Genomic DNA, 23,633 nt, shown 5'->3' on the forward strand with positions numbered 1-23,633 from the left:
AGTGGTGGATGTAATGCTGTGTTAATTGCTTGTCATTCAACTTATGTAATAAAATTATTGGCTAGAACTGGTGATACTGGATTGTCCATGCTTAGGCCATTTGTTTGTATATAGTTGTGATTGTTGAACATGAAGTTTGTTTTCATTGTGGTGAATTCTATGAGAGTTGCTGGGAATGTCTATTGATGGGTTAGGGTCTCGGATATAGAGTTCTAAGGATATCTTGCAAGCTTCAGTGGGTGGAACTTCTGTAAAGAGGTATATGACATTGAAACTGGCCATTAAGGTTTTATTATTAAGTTGATTAAGGTTAGATTTGAAATTAAAGGAGTCTTTGATGAATGAGCTGGCTGATGTTACATATTTGGAGAATGCCCATGCTATGTATTTACCAAGATTGTAATTAAATTATTTATATGTGGACATTATTGGTCGTAGTGGACAATCTGGTTTATGAGGTTTGGAGATGCCGTGTATTTGTGGTGAGTGTGAGTCGGTCTTGCGTAGGTAGGAATAAATTGTGTTGGCTTTTTTTCAATTTTAGAAGTTATCTGTTTAGTTGCGTTTCGTGTGTCTTTGTTGGATATGTGTGTATTGGTTTAAATTTGTTTGTGTCTGAAAGGATGTTCTTCATTTTTTGGATGCATTCATTCGTGTTCATTATGACTATAGCGTTTCCTTTATCTGCTTTTAGAATTTTAATATTTTTGTCTTGTTTTAGGTTTTTAATGGAATTAATGTTTCTTTTTGTAAGGTTGTTTGTTAGTTTTTTGTTTTGTGAAATTATGTTCATGGTTTTGTGAGAATATTCTTTGAAAAAGTCGTTTAAGATGTTGTATTTAGGTATTTCTGGAAAATATTAATTTTTGATTCTTCCTGGGAAGTTTGGCTGTTGGATGCCAATAGAATTGCCGAAGCTGTTTTCTTTCTGTTGGTTGCTTTGGGTTGTTTTTTCTTGTTTTCGGTGGAAAGTATCAAAAGTCTCCTGTCTAGGTTTTCTAAACATGCTTTAATTTCTAACGTTGGGTTGTTGTTATTTTGAATTAAGCACAAAGCTACACAATGTGCTATCTGTACTCTGCCCATTCCGGGTATCGAAACCCGGATTTGAGCGTTGTAAGTCTGCAGACATACCGCTGAGCCACTGCGGGGGGGGGGTCCTGATGTTGGGATGTATCTAGGTGCTATTAATTGGCTTATTAAGAAAGTATTCCCATATTATTTATAGTTGTACTAGAAGTATTATGAATTATTAATTGAAATACTAATTTTTTTTAAATAAGAAGCAAAGTACAGAAATTTCTAAACCATATTTAGAAGTTATGAATAACAGCAATTTTTATATGGATGTTTGACATTCTAATTTGTAGAATGATTCTAACGAATAGGAAAGTAACCTAATCTTGCATATTCTGTGATGCGTTTTCGTAGAAGGTAATGGTTGAGTAAACATGTAAAGTTTTTATTTGTATATTTATATTTTTATTAAGAATTGTGCTATTCTGTTAAAGTGCTGACGTAATGGACTTTCGTAACTTATGTTATCTTTTTCGTGTTTTTTTATTTAGATATGTGTGGTGTACGTATGTTGTGTGTAACGTATATTAGTTTGAAGGTTTTTGGTTAAACTTTATTTTTGTAAAATACTCATTTGTGAGTTTGTCTGGGATTAAGAACTTCATTGGATGAGTCGAAAATTAACACTTTCAGAAGCTAAATTTACTGTTATTAATTTATTGGTAGTTTACTCCAGAGATTGCCTCGGGAAAGCCAAGGTGAACCTACGCCTAAGTTAAAATTAAAGGCTTTAGTATAGTATGTAATAAACTATTTACGATAATGTGTTTGTGTGACATTGCATTCGAGTTGGATAAGGCTAGTTAATAGCATTCCTTATTTTGAGTTTAAATTTTAACAGCAGTTTGTAAGAGTTTACAAATTAATGAGAAGCTTATGTAGGATATAGAAAAGATTGTTTCGAAATTGTGTTAAAAGTTTACATTCGTGATAAGAATTTACACATTCTATTTGTCTTTAGTAGGTTAGCTTGCTCTGTCTTTGTCATTTTAACACGTATAATTAGGAGCACTTTCCTAAAAACAAACAAACGAGTATTTATTAAATTTAGTTTAAATATTAAATAAAGTTTAAAATGAATATTTATAAAGCAGTCCACTATTATAAAACTTAGTGTTTGACATATGTTACGTGAATGTAATACATTGGTTGTAATACAGTCTGTATCATAAAACAAAATGGTAAATTAATGTGCTTTATAAATCTCTATTGATTGACATATTTTTGTAATATTTTTCTGTAATTGAATTTTTTTTTACTTAGAATTAAGATAATACAGATAAAAGAAAAACTTTGTTTTTTCTTAAACATTAAATCTTATCATGCTAATTGCAATTAAAGCATTTAACAACCTTTGGGCCCCTAACACTAACTTAATAGTGTACAGAGAAACTTGAAAATGAAGAGGTAACAGTGTAGTTGTTCACACCACCACAAGTTTACTCATCATTATAGAAAAGTGTACTGAGAATAATTTTGAGGGCTAACGTGTATAACCGTACATTTAAAGCTCCATAAGTTTTTGTGGTTTATAGTGTGAATGTTTCCTCTTCTGCTAATATTTAGTGATGAATAGTACGGAGGAGGAGAGCAGCTCTTATTCAACAGACACAGAACTCCTGACAAGTATCTTCACAGTTAATGACCATGGTATTCCAATAGATATTGATACAAATGGAACAAATGGAAGCTTTGAAGAAATTCCACCCATCTTTTTACAAACTGCAGCAGCTCAAGCTATTTCAGGAGCTTTTGTGTGGGCAGCATTAGTTGTTACGTGTCACCAGGTGAGTAGGGTTGACATTGAGTATCATTGGTTGTCACGTGTCACCAGGTGAGTAGGGTTGACATTGAGTATCATTAGTTGTTACGTGTCACCAGGTGAGTAGGGTTGACATTGAGTATCATTGGTTGTCACGTGTCACCAGGTGAGTAGGGTTGACATTGAGTATCATTGGTTGTCACGTGTCACCAGGTGAGTAGGGTTGACAATGAGTATCATTGGTTGTCACGTGTCACCAGGTGAGTATGGTTGACAATGAGTATCATTGGTTGTCACGTGTCACCAGGTGAGTATGGTTGACAATGAGTATCATTGGTTGTCACGTGTCACCAGGTGAGTAGGGTTGACAATGAGTATCATTGGTTGTCACGTGTCACCAGGTGAGTAGGGTTGACAATGAGTATCATTGGTTGTCACGCGTCACCAGGTGAGTAGGGTTGACAATGAGTATCATTGGTTGTCACGCGTCACCAGGTGAGTAGGGTTGACATTGAGTATCATTGGTTGTCACGCGTGTCACCAGGTGAGTAGGGTTGACATTGAGTATCATTGGTTGTTACGTGTCACCAGGTGAGTAGGGTTGACATTGAGTATCATTGGTTGTCACGTGTCAACAGGTGAGTATGGTTGACAATGAGTATCATTGGTTGTCACGTGTCACCAGGTGAGTAGGGTTGACAATGAGTATAATTGGTTGTCACGTGTCACCAGGTGAGTAGGGTTGACAATGAGTATAATTGGTTGTCACGTGTCACCAGGTGAGTAGGGTTGACAATGAGTATAATTGGTTGTCACGTGTCACCAGGTGAGTAGGGTTGACAATGAGTATCATTGGTTGTCACGTGTCACCAGGTGAGTAGGGTTGACATTGAGTATCATTGGTTGTCACGTGTCACCAGGTGAGTAGGGTTGACATTGAGTATCATTGGTTGTCACGCGTCACCAGTTGAGTAAGGTTGACGTTCAGGATAATTAGGGTCATTCGATGTCAAATCATCCAGGGGGCTGCAGGTGACCCCTTCAGAATGCCTTGAAAAATTCACATGTGCTCATCTACCCATATAATGAAAAATTTCCAAAGGTTAGATCAATATCTCTAAGAGTTTCTGATTTACAGCCCTGTAAAATTTAGTTAATTTGTTTTTATATTTGGTGAATTCATTTTCGGGCAACTTTGGTTGCTTAAAGCTGCAAGAGTAATGGTGGTAGAAGGCTGAAATTTGTTACACTGACCGAATTAATCCCGTAGAATTCAAAAATGGTCTAAAATCAAGTTTATCTCTCTTAGGATTTTCATAGTGAGGCAGTAAAATCACCTGAAAACCCAAAATCATAAAAAAAAACTGGTTTATTTAATAAGCCTTAGCTCTAAGATGTAATATGATACAAAGGTGAATTTTGTTTTCAAATTTCCTATAACATATCAGTTGATAAATCAGCAATTGTTGTAATTAAAAGTCTATTAGATCTTCTGTAAAAAATGTAGTTGCATACAACTTTTTATGATTTAGCTAAAAATAGCCATAATTCTGGCTACAGTTTAATTATGTCACCAGTTATTCAGCCTTTTCAGATTTTTACCATATATTCTTACATCCCTGAATATGATATACAAAACAATCAGGATGGTGTTCAACCTACTTTTGAGTAATAATTTTAAAGTATCCTCTGTCCATACGTTGTTTACTTGACAAAAAACTTCAATTCAGGTGTGTTACTGTGAACAAACATATCCATACAATTTTAAAATAATTTATGAATCCCATTGAAATATTCTAATCAGCCTTTACCATATATTCTTATATCTCTGAACATGATCTTCAAAAAAATCAAGGTTGTGTAAAATAATAAATTATCAAATTTAAGTGTCTGTGATATGTAACATTGGGCAAAGGACCACATTCAGGGCATTCATTTTTTTCTTGTCAATCAGGAATCAGTCCTGCAGAATTGTGTAAAGTTTGGTCTACTTGAGTGCTATGAAAAATACAAAACTGTGGCAGGTATTAAGTCACATCCTAGCTTTATTCTACCAACACATTCTATATGAGAAGGTGATGATGTGTACACAGTTGTAACTGTTGGTAGTAGCAGTGAAAGTGATGCTACAGCAGCTCAAATAGGGTCTAATGATAGCAATGACAATTATCAGCCAGGGAAATATGTGGCATGCATATACGATCATGAATAGTATGTGGGAAACATAAAAGATAGATCAGATGAACATTCTGATGTGTTGGTGTCATTTATGAAGAAATCAAGAAACGAACTGTTCTCATGGCCTGCAAGGTCACGTAAAGATGAAAGCTGGATTCCTTTCCAACATATTCTTTGTCTGATAAGTGCACCTACTGTGCAAGGAAGGAGTGTTCACCACTATGTTCTAAGTCAAAGTGATCTTAACATAATCAAATTCAAATTTCAGAAATTTATTCAAGCTATCTGAACAAAGCAATGTTTATTTGATGTTGTTAAGGCTAATTTATCACCAAAGCAGTTTTTGAAACATTTCATTGTCACGATTATTATAGTTTAGTGTGACTATAATCTTTCTCAGCTATTCCCTGTTGCAGCACTGTGCTTTTTGTGTCTGATTTACCTTTATATTTATTATATTATGAATCTTAAACTCAGCCATATCTGTAATGCACACACAATATATTTGCATTGCCATGTGATCTAACTAATTATGCCAATAAACTTGTTCAGAAATGAATTAATTCTTTCTTGTTTCTTACAACTTCATTATTTAACATTGTGAAAGGCTGGTTAGAATATTTCTATGGGATTCATAAAGTTCTGACAGGTATTTTTCAAAATTGTATTGATATATTTGCACACAGTAACACACCTGAACTGAATTGTTTTTAAATAAAAAATGTATGGACAGAGGATACTTTTAAAAATTATAACTCAAAAAGTAGGTTGAACACCATCCTGATTTTTTTGTGATCATATTCAGAGATGTAAGAATATATGGTAAAAATCTGAAAAGGCTGAATAACTGATGACATGGCCAAACTGTGGTCTGAAGTAGGGCTATTTTTAGCTAAATCATAAAAAGTTGCATGCAACTACATTTTTTTTACAGGAGATCTAACATACTTTTAGTTACAACAATTGCTGATTTATCAACTGATATGTTATAGGAAATTTGAAAACAAAATTCACCTTTGTATCATATTACATCTTAGAGCTATGGCTTATTAAATAAACCAATGTTTTTTATGATTTAGGGTTTTCAGGTAATTTTACAGTCTTACTATGAAAATCCTAAGAGAGATAAACTTAGTTTGAGACCATTTTTTACTTCTGTGAGATTAATTCAGTCAGTGTAGCAAATTTCAGCCTTCTACCACCATTACTCTTGCAGCTTTAAGCAGCCAAAGTTGCCTGAAAATGAATTTGCCAAAAGTACAAGAAAAAATTACTTAAAGTTTACAGGGCTGTAAATCAGAAACTATTAGAGATATTGATCTAATCTTTGGCAATTTTTCATTATATGGGTAGATGAGCACATGTGAATTTTTTCAAGGCATTCTGAAGGGGTAACCTGGAAATTTTCCAAAATCTGGATAATTTGACATGGAATGGCCCATTAGTTGTTGCATGCCACCTGGTAAGTAAGGTTGACATTTTTCATAAGATTCCAAATCAGTTGTTAAACTGTGAGATTGTTATATCATGTAGTAATTATGAGATAGGGTTAATATGGAGTGAAGGGTACCTTTATTTTGACGATAGTGTGTGTAGAAGTTTTTAAGAGAAAGTAAGCTTTGTGTGTAATATACAGTGTATTACTTCTATACTGTCAGGTTTTATGTATGAACTGGATTCTTTAGAACAGGTGAGTGTGAATTGTTGGCACTAAATTTCAACAAAAACAGCACAGAGTCCACTTGTTTTGAAATATTATATTGTAGGAATTAAAATTTGTATACAAATGGTTGTACTGTTGGTTACCACAACTGTATTAAGAGCTTTAAATAATTCTTTTTCATCATAGTTTATGCAGACTAGTTCAGTTACTTCAGAAAGCAGTTTACAAGAGGAATACTTCTTCTCTATTCTGTTATTGCAATACAATCTGTGATAATTTCACTTTAAAAGTTACCATTATACACACTTTATGACTAAATTCACAATAACATAGTCTACATCTCAACTGTTGAACTAAATTATTTATGTATATCCTGACTGCAGTCTAGAATATTCCACATACTGTAAGATATTATGATGCAATAATACCCAATTAAAACAAGAAAACTTGGATGGTTTCAGTAATATGACACAATAATATAACAATCCCCTCAGTGTGGACAACTGTACGTGGTGACGGGACCTCCCTGGGAAGGTTTCATTCTTTCAGTTTACCTCCTCTGGTATCTAAACATCCACCCATGTGTTTGCTGTGTGTGGTGAACTGTGAAGGGGAGGAGAGGATCCTGGTGGTTGAGGGGTACAACCCTAACACACCACTTTGGCCTCAAATTCCTGTAGACGGGCAGCCTTGGGGTGGTCTTCCTTGGATCAATTGGCTGGTCGACTTGGGCTATGGTCAATCAAGTACCAATGTTGGATGTTCTCAACAGGTGTTGTGGACATTGTATCTGATGCTGGCATTTGGGTATAGTGCTCATGAAACTCTGGCATTACTGTAGTACTCTGGCCTTGTTTGGCATTGTAGTGCTCCATGGTGGGTGGGGTCAGTAGTCACTGAAATATTCATTTTTTTTTTTATGGATCCTCTAAATAAAAAATAAAATGGTGAAAAAAACAGTCCATAAGTAAACGACCACGTCTTGAAGATTCTGAGAAGCAATCTTCAACATCTATATCACCTGCTCTACCTGAATTTCTTACACTTTATTCTCTTTCTGACAAACCTTTAGGAAAAAATGTCTCCCTTTTTCATTCAGAAGGGACTTGCTGGCTCTACAAAGTCAGTAAAGAAGCTTCAATCTTGTGACATGGTGGGAACATCAACATCTTTAACACAGTGAACTCCTGTTGCATTCAAAAGTGATTGGGGATATACCTATTGAGCTTACACCTTATTCTACTTTGAATTCATCATGAGGAGTTATTGTTGAGAGTGATTTGAAGAACATCCCAGAGTCGGAGATTCTTGCTGGTTTCTCCACCCAAGGAGTTTCTGCAGTGAGGCGTATCCCCACTTGTAAAAGTGAATATATGATGCTGACCAGTGTCCTCATTATAAATTTACATCTCTGCATCCATCTCCCACCATTGAGGCAGGTTATCTTAATTGCAAGGTGCAGCCATACATTCCAGACTTTCTCGGATGTTTCCAGCATCAACAGTTTGGTCACCAAGACGTCATGTTGTGGTTCCATAATGTGTGCTTGTTGCAGTGGCAAGGACCATGATGCCTGTGAGTGTGAAATAGACCCTCATTGCATCAATTGCAATAGCTCTCACCTGTCTTACTTTTGTTCTTGCCCTAAATGGTTGGAAGTAAAAGAGGTGCAGCATTTGAAAACGATTCATAACATTACGTATCTAAGGCTCGAAAGTTGCTGTCCACCACTTCATCTCGGATGTATGCTGCTGCACTTCATTCCACTACTACAGTGGGTGTGCAGAGGGATCTCTCTGTGCCTCCAAAAGAATCATTCTTAAACCAAATGAAAAGTCTTTTGATCTCCATGATTAAAGATAATGAATCAACTTCAACACCCATCTCTGTTCCTTACATACATTCAAGCAAATCCCAAGATCCATTTTCTTTGGTTCCGGGCACAGGCACTAACTACCTCGGATACATCTTCTCCCACCCTAAGATGCAAAACAATCATCTGTTCACGTCCTCAGTTGTTGGAATCCTCTTCCAACAGCAAAGATTTGCCCAATCAACCCAGAGCAGGATCCAATTGGTTGAAAAAACCTCACTCAAATAAAGACATTGAAGAAAAAAGACGTGGTTGTAAACAGAAGGGTTCTTCACCAAATTCATCTACACATAAATAAAAATGGCTACCTTGATACAATGGAACTGTGGAGGTTTATGTTGTAATGTGGATGACATCAAAACACTGATTGCTTTCTACCATCCTGTATGTCTTTCCTTACAGGAAACATTTCTGAAATCTGCCGATACAGTCACCTTTTGGCAGTTTTCTTTGTACAGAAATGACAGGCTGTGTGATGGACAAGTGCATGGAGAAGTGGCATTGTTGGTTGATCAGCATGTGCCCACCCTGTCTTTGCCACTCTACACACCCTTGGATGCTGTAGCCATCCATGTTTCTTGGGTAATACCATCACTGTTTGTTCTCTCTACCTTTTGCCTTGAGAGACCAATGGTCAATCAGACCTTGGTGCTCTCATCAAACAGTTGCTGTCTCCCTTTTTAATCCTGAGGGACTTTAATGGACATCATCCCCTCTGGGGAAGTGCTGATATTAATGGGAGGGGGTCGCTCCATACAGGATATGCTCTCTGATCACAACCTTCCTCTTTTCAATAGTAGTGCTTATTTTCATGCACCTAGTCAGTCCTTTACTGCTACTGATCTTTAAGATTGCTCCCCTTCATTATTCTTCCATTTTTCTTGAAGGGTTGACAATAATTCACGAGGCAGTGATCATTTTCCTGTAATTTGGATAGAAATAGGCTGTGGTTGATGCCAACTGACCCGTGTGCCCCAGTGGAAGCTGGATCAAGTAAACTTGCCCTCTTTCACTGTTCTCACAGAACTTGATCTTGCCATTGTCTGTAAGCCATTAGTAGATGACTGTGTGGCAGCATTAACTGACTGTATTATACAAGCAGCTGCTCAGTGTATTCCCAAAACCTTGACACATTCTCCACGATATCCTCATCTGTGGTGGAATCCTGCCTGCCACATGGCACTGAAGCCTCAAAAACAGGCCTGGTATATTGAGTGGTAGCTAGAGACTGCTGTCAATCATTTATTAAAGTGGACCACAGCAAATGGCTTTAACTTTTCTCTCTAAAACTGTTTGCATGCACTTTTGCTTCCAATGGGGTATTTACTCTTGACTTGAACTCTGTATTGGTGAAGTTGAGCTGCCTGTGGTCCCTGAGATTAAGTTCTTGGGTCTTGTCTTTGACTGTAAGCTGACCTTTATACCACATATGAAGCAGCTATGGGTCAAATGTACAAGAGCACTGAAATCCTCCGTGTCTTCTTTTCTACCACTTGGGGAGCAGATCGACGTTCTATGTTAAAGATATATCGTGCTCTTATTCGATCAAAACTAGATTATGGATCACTGGTATATGGCTCTGCCAGACCATCGGCCTTAAAGATTCTAGATCCTATTCACCATCAAGGGGCTCTACACTGGGGCTTTCCGCACTTCTTCAGTTCAGAGCTTATATGTAGAGTCTCACGAACCTTCTTTGCACCACTGCCATTTGCAACTGTCTTTACTCTATGCTTTGAAACTTTGTTCCTTACCAGAGCATCCCACCTGTGGTTGTGTTTTGCTTCCTTGGTGGGCCATACCATCTTAGAACAGATGATCTGCCATTGTTCCTTTTGGCCTTTGAATCCAGGTGCAGTTGGGTGAATTGGGTCTGTCCTTGCATAATATTGCTGTATCCACTGGTCAACTCATCCTACTACAGCTTTTTACACTTCCCAAATATGACTTTAAGTCATCTGAGAAAAGCAGACACTCCCGATTGGAAATACTGTCTATTATTTGCTGAACATCTTTGAAACCATCCTTCCATTCCTATTTATACAGATGGTTCAAAACCAGGTGACTGTGGGCTCTGCCATGGTTTGGTGTGGTTTGGGGGTTGTGCACAGAATCCCCTCTACAGCTTCTGTGTTCACTTCTGAATTATATGCCATTTCTCTTGCCCTGGATCACATAAAAGCTGAGCAGTGCTCAAACTGCACGATTTATACTGACTCGCTCAGTTCTCTACTGGCTCTTGAATCGCTTCAGGTTAGTTTACACCCTGTTCTCGCCGATATTCAAAACTGACTGGCCCATTTCTCTTTAACATCTACTTCTATCTCTTTTCTGAAGACTGGGTCATGTTGGTATTTGCTGGAACCAGGTTGCTAACACTGCAACTAAATCTATCTGCTCTGGCACTATCACTGCTGTGCCTGTTCCATACATTGACTATGGTCCTGTATTCAAGGCTTGGCTCCATGTGAGCTGGCATTTGACTTAGAGTGAGCAATGTGAAAACAATCTTTTCCAAATAAAACCCTATATTGAACTTTGGCAGTCTTGCTTCTGTAAGGATCAGAAAGAGGAAGTTGTTCTAACTAGACTACGTATTGGTCAGTTTTTTAACTCGTTGTTTTCTTGTGTGTGGAACTGATGCACCAGTGTGTAGTTTGTGTAACACTCATATCACAATAAGCTATATTTTACTTTCTTGTCATCATTACGACTCTCAACAACAGCACCATTTTAAACATGTTCTGTCCCTAGGTTTATCTTTAAAGTTAGACAGTGCTATTAGTGATAGTGACACTGTCCACATTAGAAATGTTTTTAGTTTCTTAAAGGCCATTAATCTTTTTAATGCTATTCAAGGTTTTTTAATTTATACATTTGACCTTTTTTAATGTGATTGCCTTTTAAGAATCAAAGTACATCTAGTTCGATTTCAAATTAAAAAATGGCCGTAACATCAAATAACTTAAAACCAGGACTGGAAAGGCCAACTTTAGGTGACTAACAGTGGTTATTGAACTTACCTGTTAGTCTTCCTGGCAAGTTATGATAATTACAATTATGCTACAGAAAGTCCTTTACAATTTGTATAACTGTAGTTTTTCTTACTGCTGTAAACTAGATGTAAACATTAATTTTATGCTAGTTGTTTTTTTTTAACTTTGTTTTGTTTTACTTTACTTTTTGAATTTTACTAAATGTATTTTAATTTTAACTTTTTACCAGGTGTTCGATGCAGGTAGCCTAGCTAATTTGTGCTATAAAACACCAAATCAACCAACCAACCAATTCTTATTGATACAAATTGTTTAAGGACTTTGGGCATGTAGTTCAAAATTTTATCAGTTGAAACAGTTTTCACTTTCTGTTTTAATTAGGGTTTCATGCTCTTACAATTCTGTAACACTAGATATTTATTGTATTTCAAACTATGAAGTTTTAGTGATAGGTACTGAACAATACATGTTTTAGAAGCTTATGTACAGTAATGTTTTATAAATACACTGGCTGTGACCATCGTACGTACAGTAATGTTTTATAAATACTTCAGTTGTGACCATCGTACGTACAATATTGTTTTATAAATGCTTCAGTTGTGACCATCGTACGTACAGTAATGTCTTATAAATGCTTCAGTTGTGACCATCGTACGTACAGTAACGTTTTATAAATACGTCTGCTGTGTCCATCGTGACGCACAGTAACGCGTTTTATAAATCGCCTGCTGTGTCCATCGTGACGCACAGTAACGCTTTATAAATGCGCCTGCTGTGTCCATCGTGACGCACAGTAACGTTTTATAAATGCGCCTGCTGTGTCCATCGTGACGCACAGTAACGTTTTATAAATGCGCCTGCTGTGTCCATCGTGACGCACAGTAACGTTTTATAAATGTCCATCGCGCCTGCTGTGTCCATCGTGACGCACAGTAACGCGTTTTATAAATGCGCCTGCTGTGTCCATCGTGCGCACAGTAACGCTTTATAAATGCGCCTGCTGTGTCCATCGTGACGCACAGTAACGTTTTATAAATGCGCCTGCTGTGTCCATCGTGACGCACAGTAACGCTTTTATAAATGCGCCTGCTGTGTCCATCGTGACGCACAGTAACGTTTTATAAATGCGCCTGCTGTGTCCATCGTGACGCACAGTAACGTTTTATAAATGCGCCTGCTGTGTCCATCGTGACGCACAGTAACGCTTTTATAAATGCGCCTGCTGTGTCCATCGTGACGCACAGTAACGTTTTATAAATGCGCCTGCTGTGTCCATCGTGACGCACAGTAACGTTTTATAAATGCGTCTGCTGTGTCCATCGTGACGCACAGTAACGTTTTATAAATGCGCCTGCTGTGTCCATCGTGACGCACAGTAACTGTGTCCATTTTATAAATGCGCCTGCTGTGTCCATCGTGACGCACAGTAACGTTTTATAAATGCGCCTGCTGTGTCCATCGTGACGCACAGTAACGTTTTATAAATGCGCCTGCTGTGTCCATCGTGACGCGTACAGTAACGTTTTATAAATGCGCCTGCTGTGTCCATCGTGACGCACAGTAACGTTTTATAAATGCGCCTGCTGTGTCCATCGTGACGCGTACGCACAGTAACGCCTTTTATAAATGCGTCTGCTGTGTCCATCGACGCACAGTAACGTTTTATAAATGCGCCTGCTGTGTCCATCGTGACGCACAGTAACGTTTTATAAATGCGCCTGCTGTGTCCATCGTGACGTACAGTAACGCTTTATAAATGCGCCTGCTGTGTCCATCGTGACGCACAGTAACGCTTTTATAAATGCGCCTGCTGTGTCCATCGTGACGCATTACAGTAACGCTTTATAAATGCGCCTGCTGTGTCCATCGTGACGCATTACAGTAACGCTTTATAAATGCGCCTGCTGTGTCCATGCGTGCACGCACAGTAACGCGTTTTATAAATGCGCCTGCTGTGTCCATCGTGACGTGCAGTAACGTTTTATAAATGCGCCTGCTGTGTCCATCGTGACGCACAGTAACGTTTTATAAATGCGCCTGCTGTGTCCATGACGCACAGTAACGCTTTTATAAATGCGCCTGCTGTGTCCATCGTGACGCACAGTAACGTTTTATAAATGCGTCTGCTGTGTCCATCGTACGTACAGTAACGTTTTATAAATGCGTCTGCTGTGTCCATCGTACGTACAGTAACGTTTTATAAATGCGTCTGCTGTGTCCATCGTACGTACAGTAACGTTTTATAAATGCGTCTGCTGTGTCCATCGTACGTACAGTAACGTTTTATAAATGCGTCTGCTGTGTCCATCGTACGTACAGTAACGTTTTATAAATGCGCCTGCTGTGTCCATCGTGCGTGCAGTAACGCTTTATAAATGCGCCTGCTGTGTCCATCGTGACGCACAGTAACGCTTTTTATAAATGCGTCTGCTGTGTCCATCGTGACGCACAGTAACGCTTTATAAATGCGCCTGCTGTGTCCATCGACGCACAGTAACGCGTTTTATAAATGCGTCTGCTGTGTCCATCGTGACGCACAGTAACGCTTTTATAAATCGCGCCTGCTGTGTCCATCGTGACGCACAGTAACGTTTTATAAATGCGTCTGCTGTGTCCATCGTACGTACAGTAACGTTTTATAAATGCGTCTGCTGTGTCCATCGTACGTACAGTAACGTTTTATAAATGCGTCTGCTGTGTCCATCGTACGTACAGTAACGTTTTTATAAATGCGTCTGCTGTGTCCATCATCGACGCACAGTAACGTTTTATAAATGCGCCTGCTGTGTCCATCGTGACGCATACAGTAACGTTTTATAAATGCGCCTGCTGTGTCCATCGACGCACAGTAGTACGTTTTATAAATGCGTCTGCTGTGTCCATCGTACGTACAGTAACGTTTTATAAATGCGTCTGCTGTGTCCATCGTACGTACAGTAACGTTTTATAAATGCGTCTGCTGTGTCCATCGTACGTACAGTAACGTTTTATAAATGCGCCTGCTGTGTCCATCGCGACGCACAGTAACGTTTTATAAATGCTGCCTGCTGTGTCCATCGTGACGTACAGTAACGTCTTATAAATGCGTCTGCTGTGTCCATCGTACGTACAGTAACGTCTTATAAATGCGTCTGCTGTGTCCATCGTACGTACAGTAACGCCTTATAAATGCGCGTCTGCTGTGTCCATCGTGACGCACAGTAACGCCTTATAAATGCGTCTGCTGTGTCCATCGTGACGCACAGTAACGTCTTATAAATGCGTCTGCTGTGTCCATGACGCACAGTAACGTCTTATAAATGCGTCTGCTGTGTCCATCGTACGTACAGTAACGTCTTATAAATGCGTCTGCTGTGTCCATCGTACGTACAGTAACGTCTTATAAATGCGTCTGCTGTGTCCATCGTGACGCACAGTAACGCCTTATAAATGCGTCTGCTGTGTCCATCGTGACGCATACAGTAACGTCTTATAAATGCGTCTGCTGTGTCCATCGTACGTACAGTAACGTCTTATAAATGCGTCTGCTGTGTCCATCGTACGTACAGTAACGTCTTATAAATGCGTCTGCTGTGTCCATCGTACGTACAGTAACGTCTTATAAATGCGTCTGCTGTGTCCATCGTGACGCACAGTAGCGTCTTATAAATGCGTCTGCTGTGTCCATCGTGCGTGCAGTAGCGTCTTATAAATCGTCTGCTGTGTCCATCGTGCGTGCAGTAGCGTCTTATAAATGCGCCTGCTGTGTCCATCGTGACGTACAGTAACGTCTTATAAATGCGTCTGCTGTGTCCATCGTACGTACAGTAACGTCTTATAAATGCGTCGGCTGTGTCCATCGTACGTACAGTAATGTTTTAAAAGCTCTAGAATACACCTTGATTTTAATCATCTGTGGTATTGGTAAACCACAGTGTGATCATGTAGAAGTTAATATACACTAAGAATATTGCCTCATGTTTATTTCATGTTCTTCTTACAGATTTATCAGTATCTAAGGTATTATTCTTGTCCAAGTGAACAGCGATGGATTGTAAGGATTTTGTTTATTGTACCTATTTATGCTTTTGATTCATGGTTGAGTCTACTCTTCTTCCACGACAGCTTCTATATTTACTTTGACAGTGTTCGAAACTGGTATGAAGGTTAGTACAATATTTATAGAAATATACTTTCCAACAGGTTTCATTTTCACTTATGTAGTGTAGTTAGGGTCTGTGATCTGTGTGTTTCAAGTAAAACTAATATACAAGATGTATCTTTATCATACCTAAATTTCTCTGACAGTTTGTTGGGAATAAAAATCAGCTTTAGCTTTAGAACCATTTTGTTATATATTACAAGAAGCCAGTTAATAAATACATGTTTTTTGGCAGATAAAATGTTAATTATTTGCCGATTTATAAAAATTACTGAGGTAAATTAATATGTTAAACATGTTTTGGATTAAACGTTTATTTACATGAACAGATAAAATATTATTTTAATTATTTTCAGCTTTTGTGATTTATAACTTCCTCAGTCTCTGCTATGAATATCTTGGAGGAGAAAGTAACATTATGACTGAAATTAGAGGAAAACCCATTAGGTGAGAGTTGTATAGGTGTTTACCTATAAATAATAGCAAAAACCCATTAGATGAGAGTCGTATTGGTGTTTACCAATAAATAACAGCAAAAACCCAAAAGGAGAGAGTCGTATAGATGCTTACCTATAAATATATATTATTTGTATTTTTATATAACTGATGGAAATAATTTGTATTTGTGAAAAGAACTTACAACTTTGAGCAGTCAGTATAGAGAATGAAAAGCTTCATATTTACTTTTGTTGATAAATTGATGGAAATTATAAATGTTTTACATTTCAGGTATTTCTTGTTTTACTAAAGAAATTATTTTGATGTATTTTTTTCCAACAAATGACATTCTCTAGTACAATTCTCAGTAACTATAGATGCATATGTATTGTATTTTTACAGGGACAAGTGTATTTATAAAATGTTTCATCTAGAGAAACTTTCTGTTAGGAAAATAAAAGAGTACATACAGTACTTTTTGTTTTTGTGTACTTGTTTTTATAAGTGAAGAAAACCCAACAATTATAAACAAAGTGTATTACAACTTTAACACTTTTATTTCTGTTATTATATAAATATTAATAAACATGCATGTTTTTCACATTCTAGAAGGTTGAACGTTTTTATTATTTTAAACAAACTTTTATCTTGAATATACAGTACTATTCTTGTGTCTTCCTAGATCTAGTTTCTTATACGGAACATGTTGCTTAACTGGGAAGAACTACACCATAGGTTTTCTACGATTCTGTAAACAGGTGGTTATTATAGTTTTTTATTCTGTAAACAGGTGGTTATTATAGTTTTTTATTCTGTGATAATTCATTTCTATCAGTGTCAGACTTTTAGTGGTTCATGTACAGAGAACTAACCTGTGAATTTATGTTGAAATATAGGTAGTATCTTTCATTTATTGAACTGATTTTCAGTTCGTGTTAAAGTATATTTAACATATTTGGTACATTGTGTACATTGTTTAGCAATTTTGTTGGTTATGTTGTGATTACGAATTTGACGTATTACAAAACAGATACATAATATGAACCCATAAAATCTGTATGTAGTTTTCTAATATCTTTAAAAGGTGATACATGGCAGTACAACATAATTGTGTAGTGTAAGAGAAATATTTAGGAGTTTCTTCCATTTTTTTACATACTTTTTCATCTTCTATGTTTTTTAGTTTGATATACTAATCTTATATTCCTAGGCCACACTCCAGTTCTGTGCTGTTAAACCACTGATGTCTGTGATAACGTTGATCCTGCAACCATTTGGAAAATACTCTGATGGGGATTGGAGGTAAACTATATTAACATATAAGATGCTGACGAAACTAGAGGTGCACATGAAGTGGTTTAACATTGTGAAGTTCTGACAAAACTAGAAGTATACATGAGGTGGATTAACATTGTGATGAACTGACAAAATTAGAAGTATACATGAAGTGGATTAACATTGTGAAGTACTGACAAAACTAGAGGTACACGTGAAGTGGATTAACATTGTGAAGTACTGACAAAACTAAAGGTACACGTGAAGTGGATTAACATTGTGAAGTACTGACACAACTAGAGGTACACATGAGGTGGACTAACATTGTGAAGTACTGACAAAACTAGAGGTACACGTGAAGTGGATTAACATTGTGAAGTACTGACAAAACTAGAGGTACACGTGAAGTGGATTAACATTGTGAAGTACTGACAAAACTAGAGGTACACGTGAAGTGGATTAACATTGTGAAGTACTGACAAAACTAGAGGTACACGTGAAGTGGATTAACATTGTGAAGTACTGACAAAACTAGAGGTACACGTGAAGTGGATTAACATTGTGAAGTACTGACAAAACTAGAGGTACACGTGAAGTGGATTAACATTGTGAAGTACTGACAAAACTAGAGGTACACGTGAAGTGGATTAACATTGTGAAGTACTGACAAAACTAGAGGTACACGTGAAGTGGATTAACATTGTGAAGTACTGACAAAACTAGAGGTACACGTGAAGTGGATTAACATTGTGATGTACTGACAAAACTAGAGGTACACGTGAAGTGGATTAACATTGTGAAGTACTGACAAAACTAGAGGTACACGTGAAGTGGATTAACATTGTGAAGTACTGACAAAACTAGAGGTACACGTGAAGTGGATTAACATTGTGAAGTACTGACAAAACTAGAGGTACACGTGAAGTGGATTAACATTGTGAAGTACTGACAAAACTAGAGGTACATGAAGTGGATTAACATTGTGAAGTACTGACAAAACTAGAGGTACACGTGAAGTGGATTAACATTGTGAAGTACTGACAAAACTAGAGGTACACGTGAAGTGGATTAACATTGTGAAGTACTGACAAAACTAGAGGTACACATAAGTGGATTAACATTGTGAAGTACTGACAAAACTAGAGGTACACATGAAGTGGTTTAATATTGTGAAGTACTGACAAAACTAGAGGTACACATGAGGTGGTTTAATATTGTGAAGTACTGACAAAACTAGAGGTACACATGAAGTGGATTAACATTGTGAAGTACTGACAAAATTAGAGGTACACATGAAGTGGTTTAACATTGTGAAGTACTGACAAAACTAGAGGTACACATGAAGTGGTTTAACATTGTGAAGTACTGACAAAACTAGAGGTACACATGAAGTGGTTTAACATTGTGAAGTACTGACAAAACTAGAGGTACACGTGAAGTGGTTTAATATTGTGAAGTACTGACAAAACTAGAGGTACACATGAGGTGGACTAACATTGTGAAGTACTGACAAAACTAGAGGTACACATGAAGTGGATTAACATTGTGATGAACTGACAAAACTAGAGGTACACATGAAGTGGATTAACATTGTGAAGTACTGACAAAACTAGAGGTACACATGAAGTGGATTAACATTGTGAAGTACTGACAAAACTAGAGATATACATGAAATGGATTAACATTGTCGACCCCCTTGATTCCTGTATGTGGTGAGGGGACCTCCCAGAGAAGGTTCTGTTCTTACAGTTACCTCCTCTGGGATTTAAACATCCACCTGCATGTTTGCCTGCATGGTAACCCATGAAGGGGAGGAGAGAATCGTGGTGGTTGAGGGGTCCAACTCTAACACACCACTTTGGCCTTGAATTCCTCTAAACGCGCGGTCTTTGGGTGACCCCCCCAGGTTCAATCGGCTAGTTCATTTGGGCCGTGTCAATTAAGTATCAGCATAGGATGTCCACAACGGGAGATGTGGACATTGTGTCTGACACTGGTGTTCAGGGATACTGCTCATGAAACCCTGGCATCGCTGCAGTGCCCTTAAGGCACTGTAGTGCGTTCCCTTGTAGTTCTCCATGGTGGGTGGCGTCAATGGGCACCAAAAAATTTTCTATTTATTATGGATACTCCTAAAACAAAAAGAATAACACAACTTGAAACCATTGAGAAAACCCAACTACTGGAAAACGATAACACATTGATGAATCTGTACAGCCTAACTCACCACTTGAATCTGTCATGCGATTCTTAATTGTGTATTCCTTAAGTGACAAACCTCTAGGACAGATGTCCCCAGTTTTTATTCAGAAAAGCTTGCTGGCTCCCATAATTCAGTAAAAAAGCTACTTTCTGGTGACATCTTAGTGGAAACATCTTCATCACAGCATTCCAAACTAGTCCTGACATCAAAGGCCTTGGAGGGACATACCCATTGAAGTTACTCCTCATTCCACTTTGAATGCTTCCAGAGGAGTCATAGTTGAAAGAGATTTAAGGACTGTCTGTGAATTGGAGGTCTCGCCAGCCAAGGTGTCACAGCAGTACGTCAAATCTTCATTCAATAAGATGAAATTCTGGAACCAACGAATGTTCTAATACTAACATTTACAGTACCACATCCTCCCACCACAATAAAAGCAGGATATCTGAATTGTAAGGTGCAACCTTATATTCCAAATCCTGTAGGACGTTTCCATTGTCAACGATTTGGTCATTCAAAACAATCTTGACGTGGTTCCTGTGGATGTTGTGGTGATAAAGACCACAATGCCACCGAATGCCAACTCGAACCACATTGTATAAACTGTAATGGTACGCATCCTTCTCATTTTACCTCTTGCCCTAAATGGGTAGAAGAAAAAGATGTACAATGTCTCATGATAGTTAACAAGCTCACTTACACAGAGGCTTGGAAATTATTATTACCTATTCCATTCAGAACTTATGTTGCTATAATCCGTTCTGCTACCACAACAGGAGTCCAAACAGACCTTACCCTATCCCCTACACAATCTTCACCAGCAATGAAACACTTCCCAAAATCAACACAGTTCACGAATCAGTGTCTCCTTCCTTCTCTCTCCTGACCGTACCTTCCAGTCATTGCTGAACTTCATCTTTTTCGAGTCAAGATGTTTCCATGGATTCTCCCTCTCTTGATACCCCAAATATTAAACAAACCACTCATCCGCACCCTCAATCATTAGTACGTGTACAGATGAATTCAGACTCGACCATTCGAGCTAGAGCAGGATTCAAAGAGGGTAATAGACCCACATCCAATAAAAAAAAAAAAAATGAAGTTGTAAGCAGAAGGACTCTTTACCATCTTCTCCTCTGAAATAATTACACATGGCCACACTAATCCAATGGAACTGTCAAGGTTTCCAATCAAATGTGCTGATATCAAAGATCTGCTTGACTTTATCATTCCATGTGTCTTTCTTTGCAGGAAACATTTCTACAGCCTACAAATACAGTTACTATCCACCACTATTCATTATACCAGAATGACAGGCTATGTGTAGGACGAGGACATGGGAGAGTTGCATTGCTTGTTGATCAGCATGTGCCCACCCGGTCCCTGTCATTGACCACACCCTTGGAGGCAGTAGCCATCTGTGTCTCCTTGGGTTGTATCATCACTATTTGCTCTCTATACCTTACACCTAAAATGCATTATAATCAATCGGACCTAGCTACCTTCATTGAGCAACTGCCAACCCCCTTTTTAATTTTGGGAGATTTCAATGGGCATATAATCCCTTCTGGGGTGGCTCCTGTATTGATATGAGTGGGCGTGCCATAGAGCATATGCTCTTGAACCACAACCTTGGCTCTTACACACATTTTCATGCACCCAGTCAGTCATTTACAGTTATAGATCTTTCTGTCTGTTCTCCTTTGCTACTCACTCACTTTTCCTGGGAGGTTGACATCAATCCACGAGGTAGTGATCATTTTCCCATCATCTTATGAGAGATTGGCTGTGATCAGTATCACCATGTACCTTGGTGGAAGTTGGTCCAGACCAACTGGCCTTATTTCACTACTCTCTGGAACTGGATCCTGCCATCTTATGTAACCAACAGTATTATACATGCTGCTACTTGATGCATTCCTAAAACCTCGACATATTCCCCACGGCATTCCCACCCTTGGTGGAATTCTGCCTGTTCTATAACATGAAAAATTCAGAAATGTGCTTGGGATAAATTTCGAAGATACCCCATGCTCTCAAACCACATTGCATTTCAGCAAGCTTGTGCACATGATCAGCAAGTTAGATGTCAAAGCCAGAAGGAATCTTGGATTAAATACATCTCCAGCAATTTGTCAACCACCAGCACAAAAGTTATATGGGATAAGATCCAGAGGGTGAGTGGAAGATATACTTCTGCCCCCCCTCTCTAACTTAATATCTGATGGCCATGAAGTTGCAGATTCACAGAGCATTACCAATACTCTTGGGGACTGGTCTTGTGTATCTAGCTCTTCGAACGTATCCCCTTCCCTTTTAACCATTAAAACACAGGCAGAGCATCTGCTTCTGTCCTTTTCAACTGACCATTCCTATGACTACAATTGCCCTCTTACACTTATGGAACTCAAACTTGCTATTCATCGGTCTGGGAATACATCAGTTGGACCTGATAATATACATTATGAGATGTGACACCACCTTTCTCAGAACTCCCTTACTACTCTCCTAGCTGTCTTTAATCAGATATGGCAGGAAAATGTCTATCCAGATGCTTGATGGCAAGCTATCATACTCCCTATTCTGAAACCTGTGAAGGATCCGACGATTCCTTCAAATTACTGTCAAATTGCTTTGACAAGTTGTCTCAGTCAGATCTTGGAGAGGATAATCAATGCCCGCCTCGTTTGGTTTCTTGAATCAAACAACCTTCTCTCACCTACTCAGTGTGGGTTTCAAAGACAATGCTCAATGATAGACCACTTAATTTACCTTGAAACATCAATCAGAGAAGCTTTTTTAAGGCGACACCATCTTGTTACTGTTTTTTTTATTTATAACAAGCTTACATTACAACATGGAGATGTGGCATCTTACGAGACCTCTACTCATATGGATTGCGTGGAAACTTACTCATTTTCATCAAGCAGTTCTTAATGAAATGCTGATTCTAAGTCCGTGTAGGCTCAACACTTCCTCATTTTTCCCACAGGAACGTGGAGTCCCTCAGGGCTGTATTCTGAGTGTCACAGTTTTCATTATAAAGATTAATGCCATCAGTGAACAGCTCCCCCTAAAGATGCAAACAGTCCTTTTGTTGATGACTTTCACATCTCCATGTCAGTCATCAAACATGAGGTATATTGAACAGCAGCTACAAACTGCAATCAGCCAGATACTGAAGTGAACCATGGCAAATGTTTTTAAACTTTCACTCTCTAAAACCGTTTGTCTACATTTCTGCCACAAACTGGGAATCCACCCAGATCCAGAACTTTATCTTGATGATGTTGTACTTCCTGTCGTCCCTGAGGCAAAGTTCTTAGGTCTTGTATTTGATTGTAAATTAAATTTTATATCGCACATCAAGTAACTTCGTATCAAATGTCTAAAAGTATTTAACATTCTACATGTCCCTCTTCTACTTCTTGGGGAGCATATCGATATTTCATGCTAAAATTTATTGTGCCCTGTCCGATCCAAAGTTGACTATGGGTCTGTGGTTTATAGTTCTGACAGAACCTCAGCACTGAAAATGTTGGATCCTGTCCATCACTAGGGGCCTTGGCTTTGCATTGGAGCTTTTTATACTTCTGTGCAAAGTCTGTATGTGTAATCTCATGAATCCCCTCTATATATTCACCATTTGCAACTGTCTCTAATGTATGCTTCCAAACTTCAATCCTTACTACAGCATCCTACCTGGAGTCGTGTTTTTCCAACCACAATGGAACACTGTTTCATAACAGAAAATCTGCCATTGTTACTTTTAGTCTTTTTATCCAGGTGCAATTAAAAGAATTGGATTTATCTTTGAATAACATTGCAGGTTCTTCATATCAGCCTATTTCACCATGGTAAATTACTGTCCCCAATTGTAACCTATCTTTGAGTCATCTGAGGAAAGCAGACACACCTGATTGGAAATATCGCTCTTTCTTTGCTGAACATCTTTCATATGATCCATCCATTCCTATATATATACAGATGGTTCCAAATCAGGTGACTCAGTGGGCTCAGTCATGGT

At 38.2% G+C, this 23,633-nt stretch overlaps 1 protein-coding gene across 4 annotated transcripts in view; it reads left to right on the forward strand.

Annotated features, from left to right (window-relative positions):
• Window positions 1–1,373: 1,373 nt before the first annotated feature.
• The window catches only part of LOC143239519 (transmembrane protein 184B-like), a 28,454-nt gene continuing 6,194 nt past the window's right edge, over window positions 1,374–23,633 (forward strand). Inside the window, exons 1-6 of one of the 4 annotated variants that reach the window (XM_076480671.1) lie at window positions 1,374–1,434; window positions 2,644–2,864; window positions 15,532–15,694; window positions 16,047–16,137; window positions 16,811–16,886; window positions 17,339–17,430. In XM_076480671.1, the coding sequence (XP_076336786.1) occupies window positions 2,646–2,864; window positions 15,532–15,694; window positions 16,047–16,137; window positions 16,811–16,886; window positions 17,339–17,430 (641 nt within the window). In that variant the 5' untranslated portion in view covers window positions 1,374–1,434; window positions 2,644–2,645. Of the gene's footprint in view, window positions 1,435–1,531; window positions 1,776–2,643; window positions 2,865–2,939; window positions 2,959–3,418; window positions 3,431–15,531; window positions 15,695–16,046; window positions 16,138–16,810; window positions 16,887–17,338; window positions 17,431–23,633 lie in introns of those variants that run through there. The other 3 variants (XM_076480669.1, XM_076480672.1, XM_076480673.1) reach the window with 3 other exon arrangements.

The sequence above is a fragment of the Tachypleus tridentatus genome, chromosome 13 (assembly GCF_004210375.1).
Source record: "Tachypleus tridentatus isolate NWPU-2018 chromosome 13, ASM421037v1, whole genome shotgun sequence".
NCBI classification, from domain to species: Eukaryota; Metazoa; Arthropoda; class Merostomata; order Xiphosura; family Limulidae; genus Tachypleus; species Tachypleus tridentatus.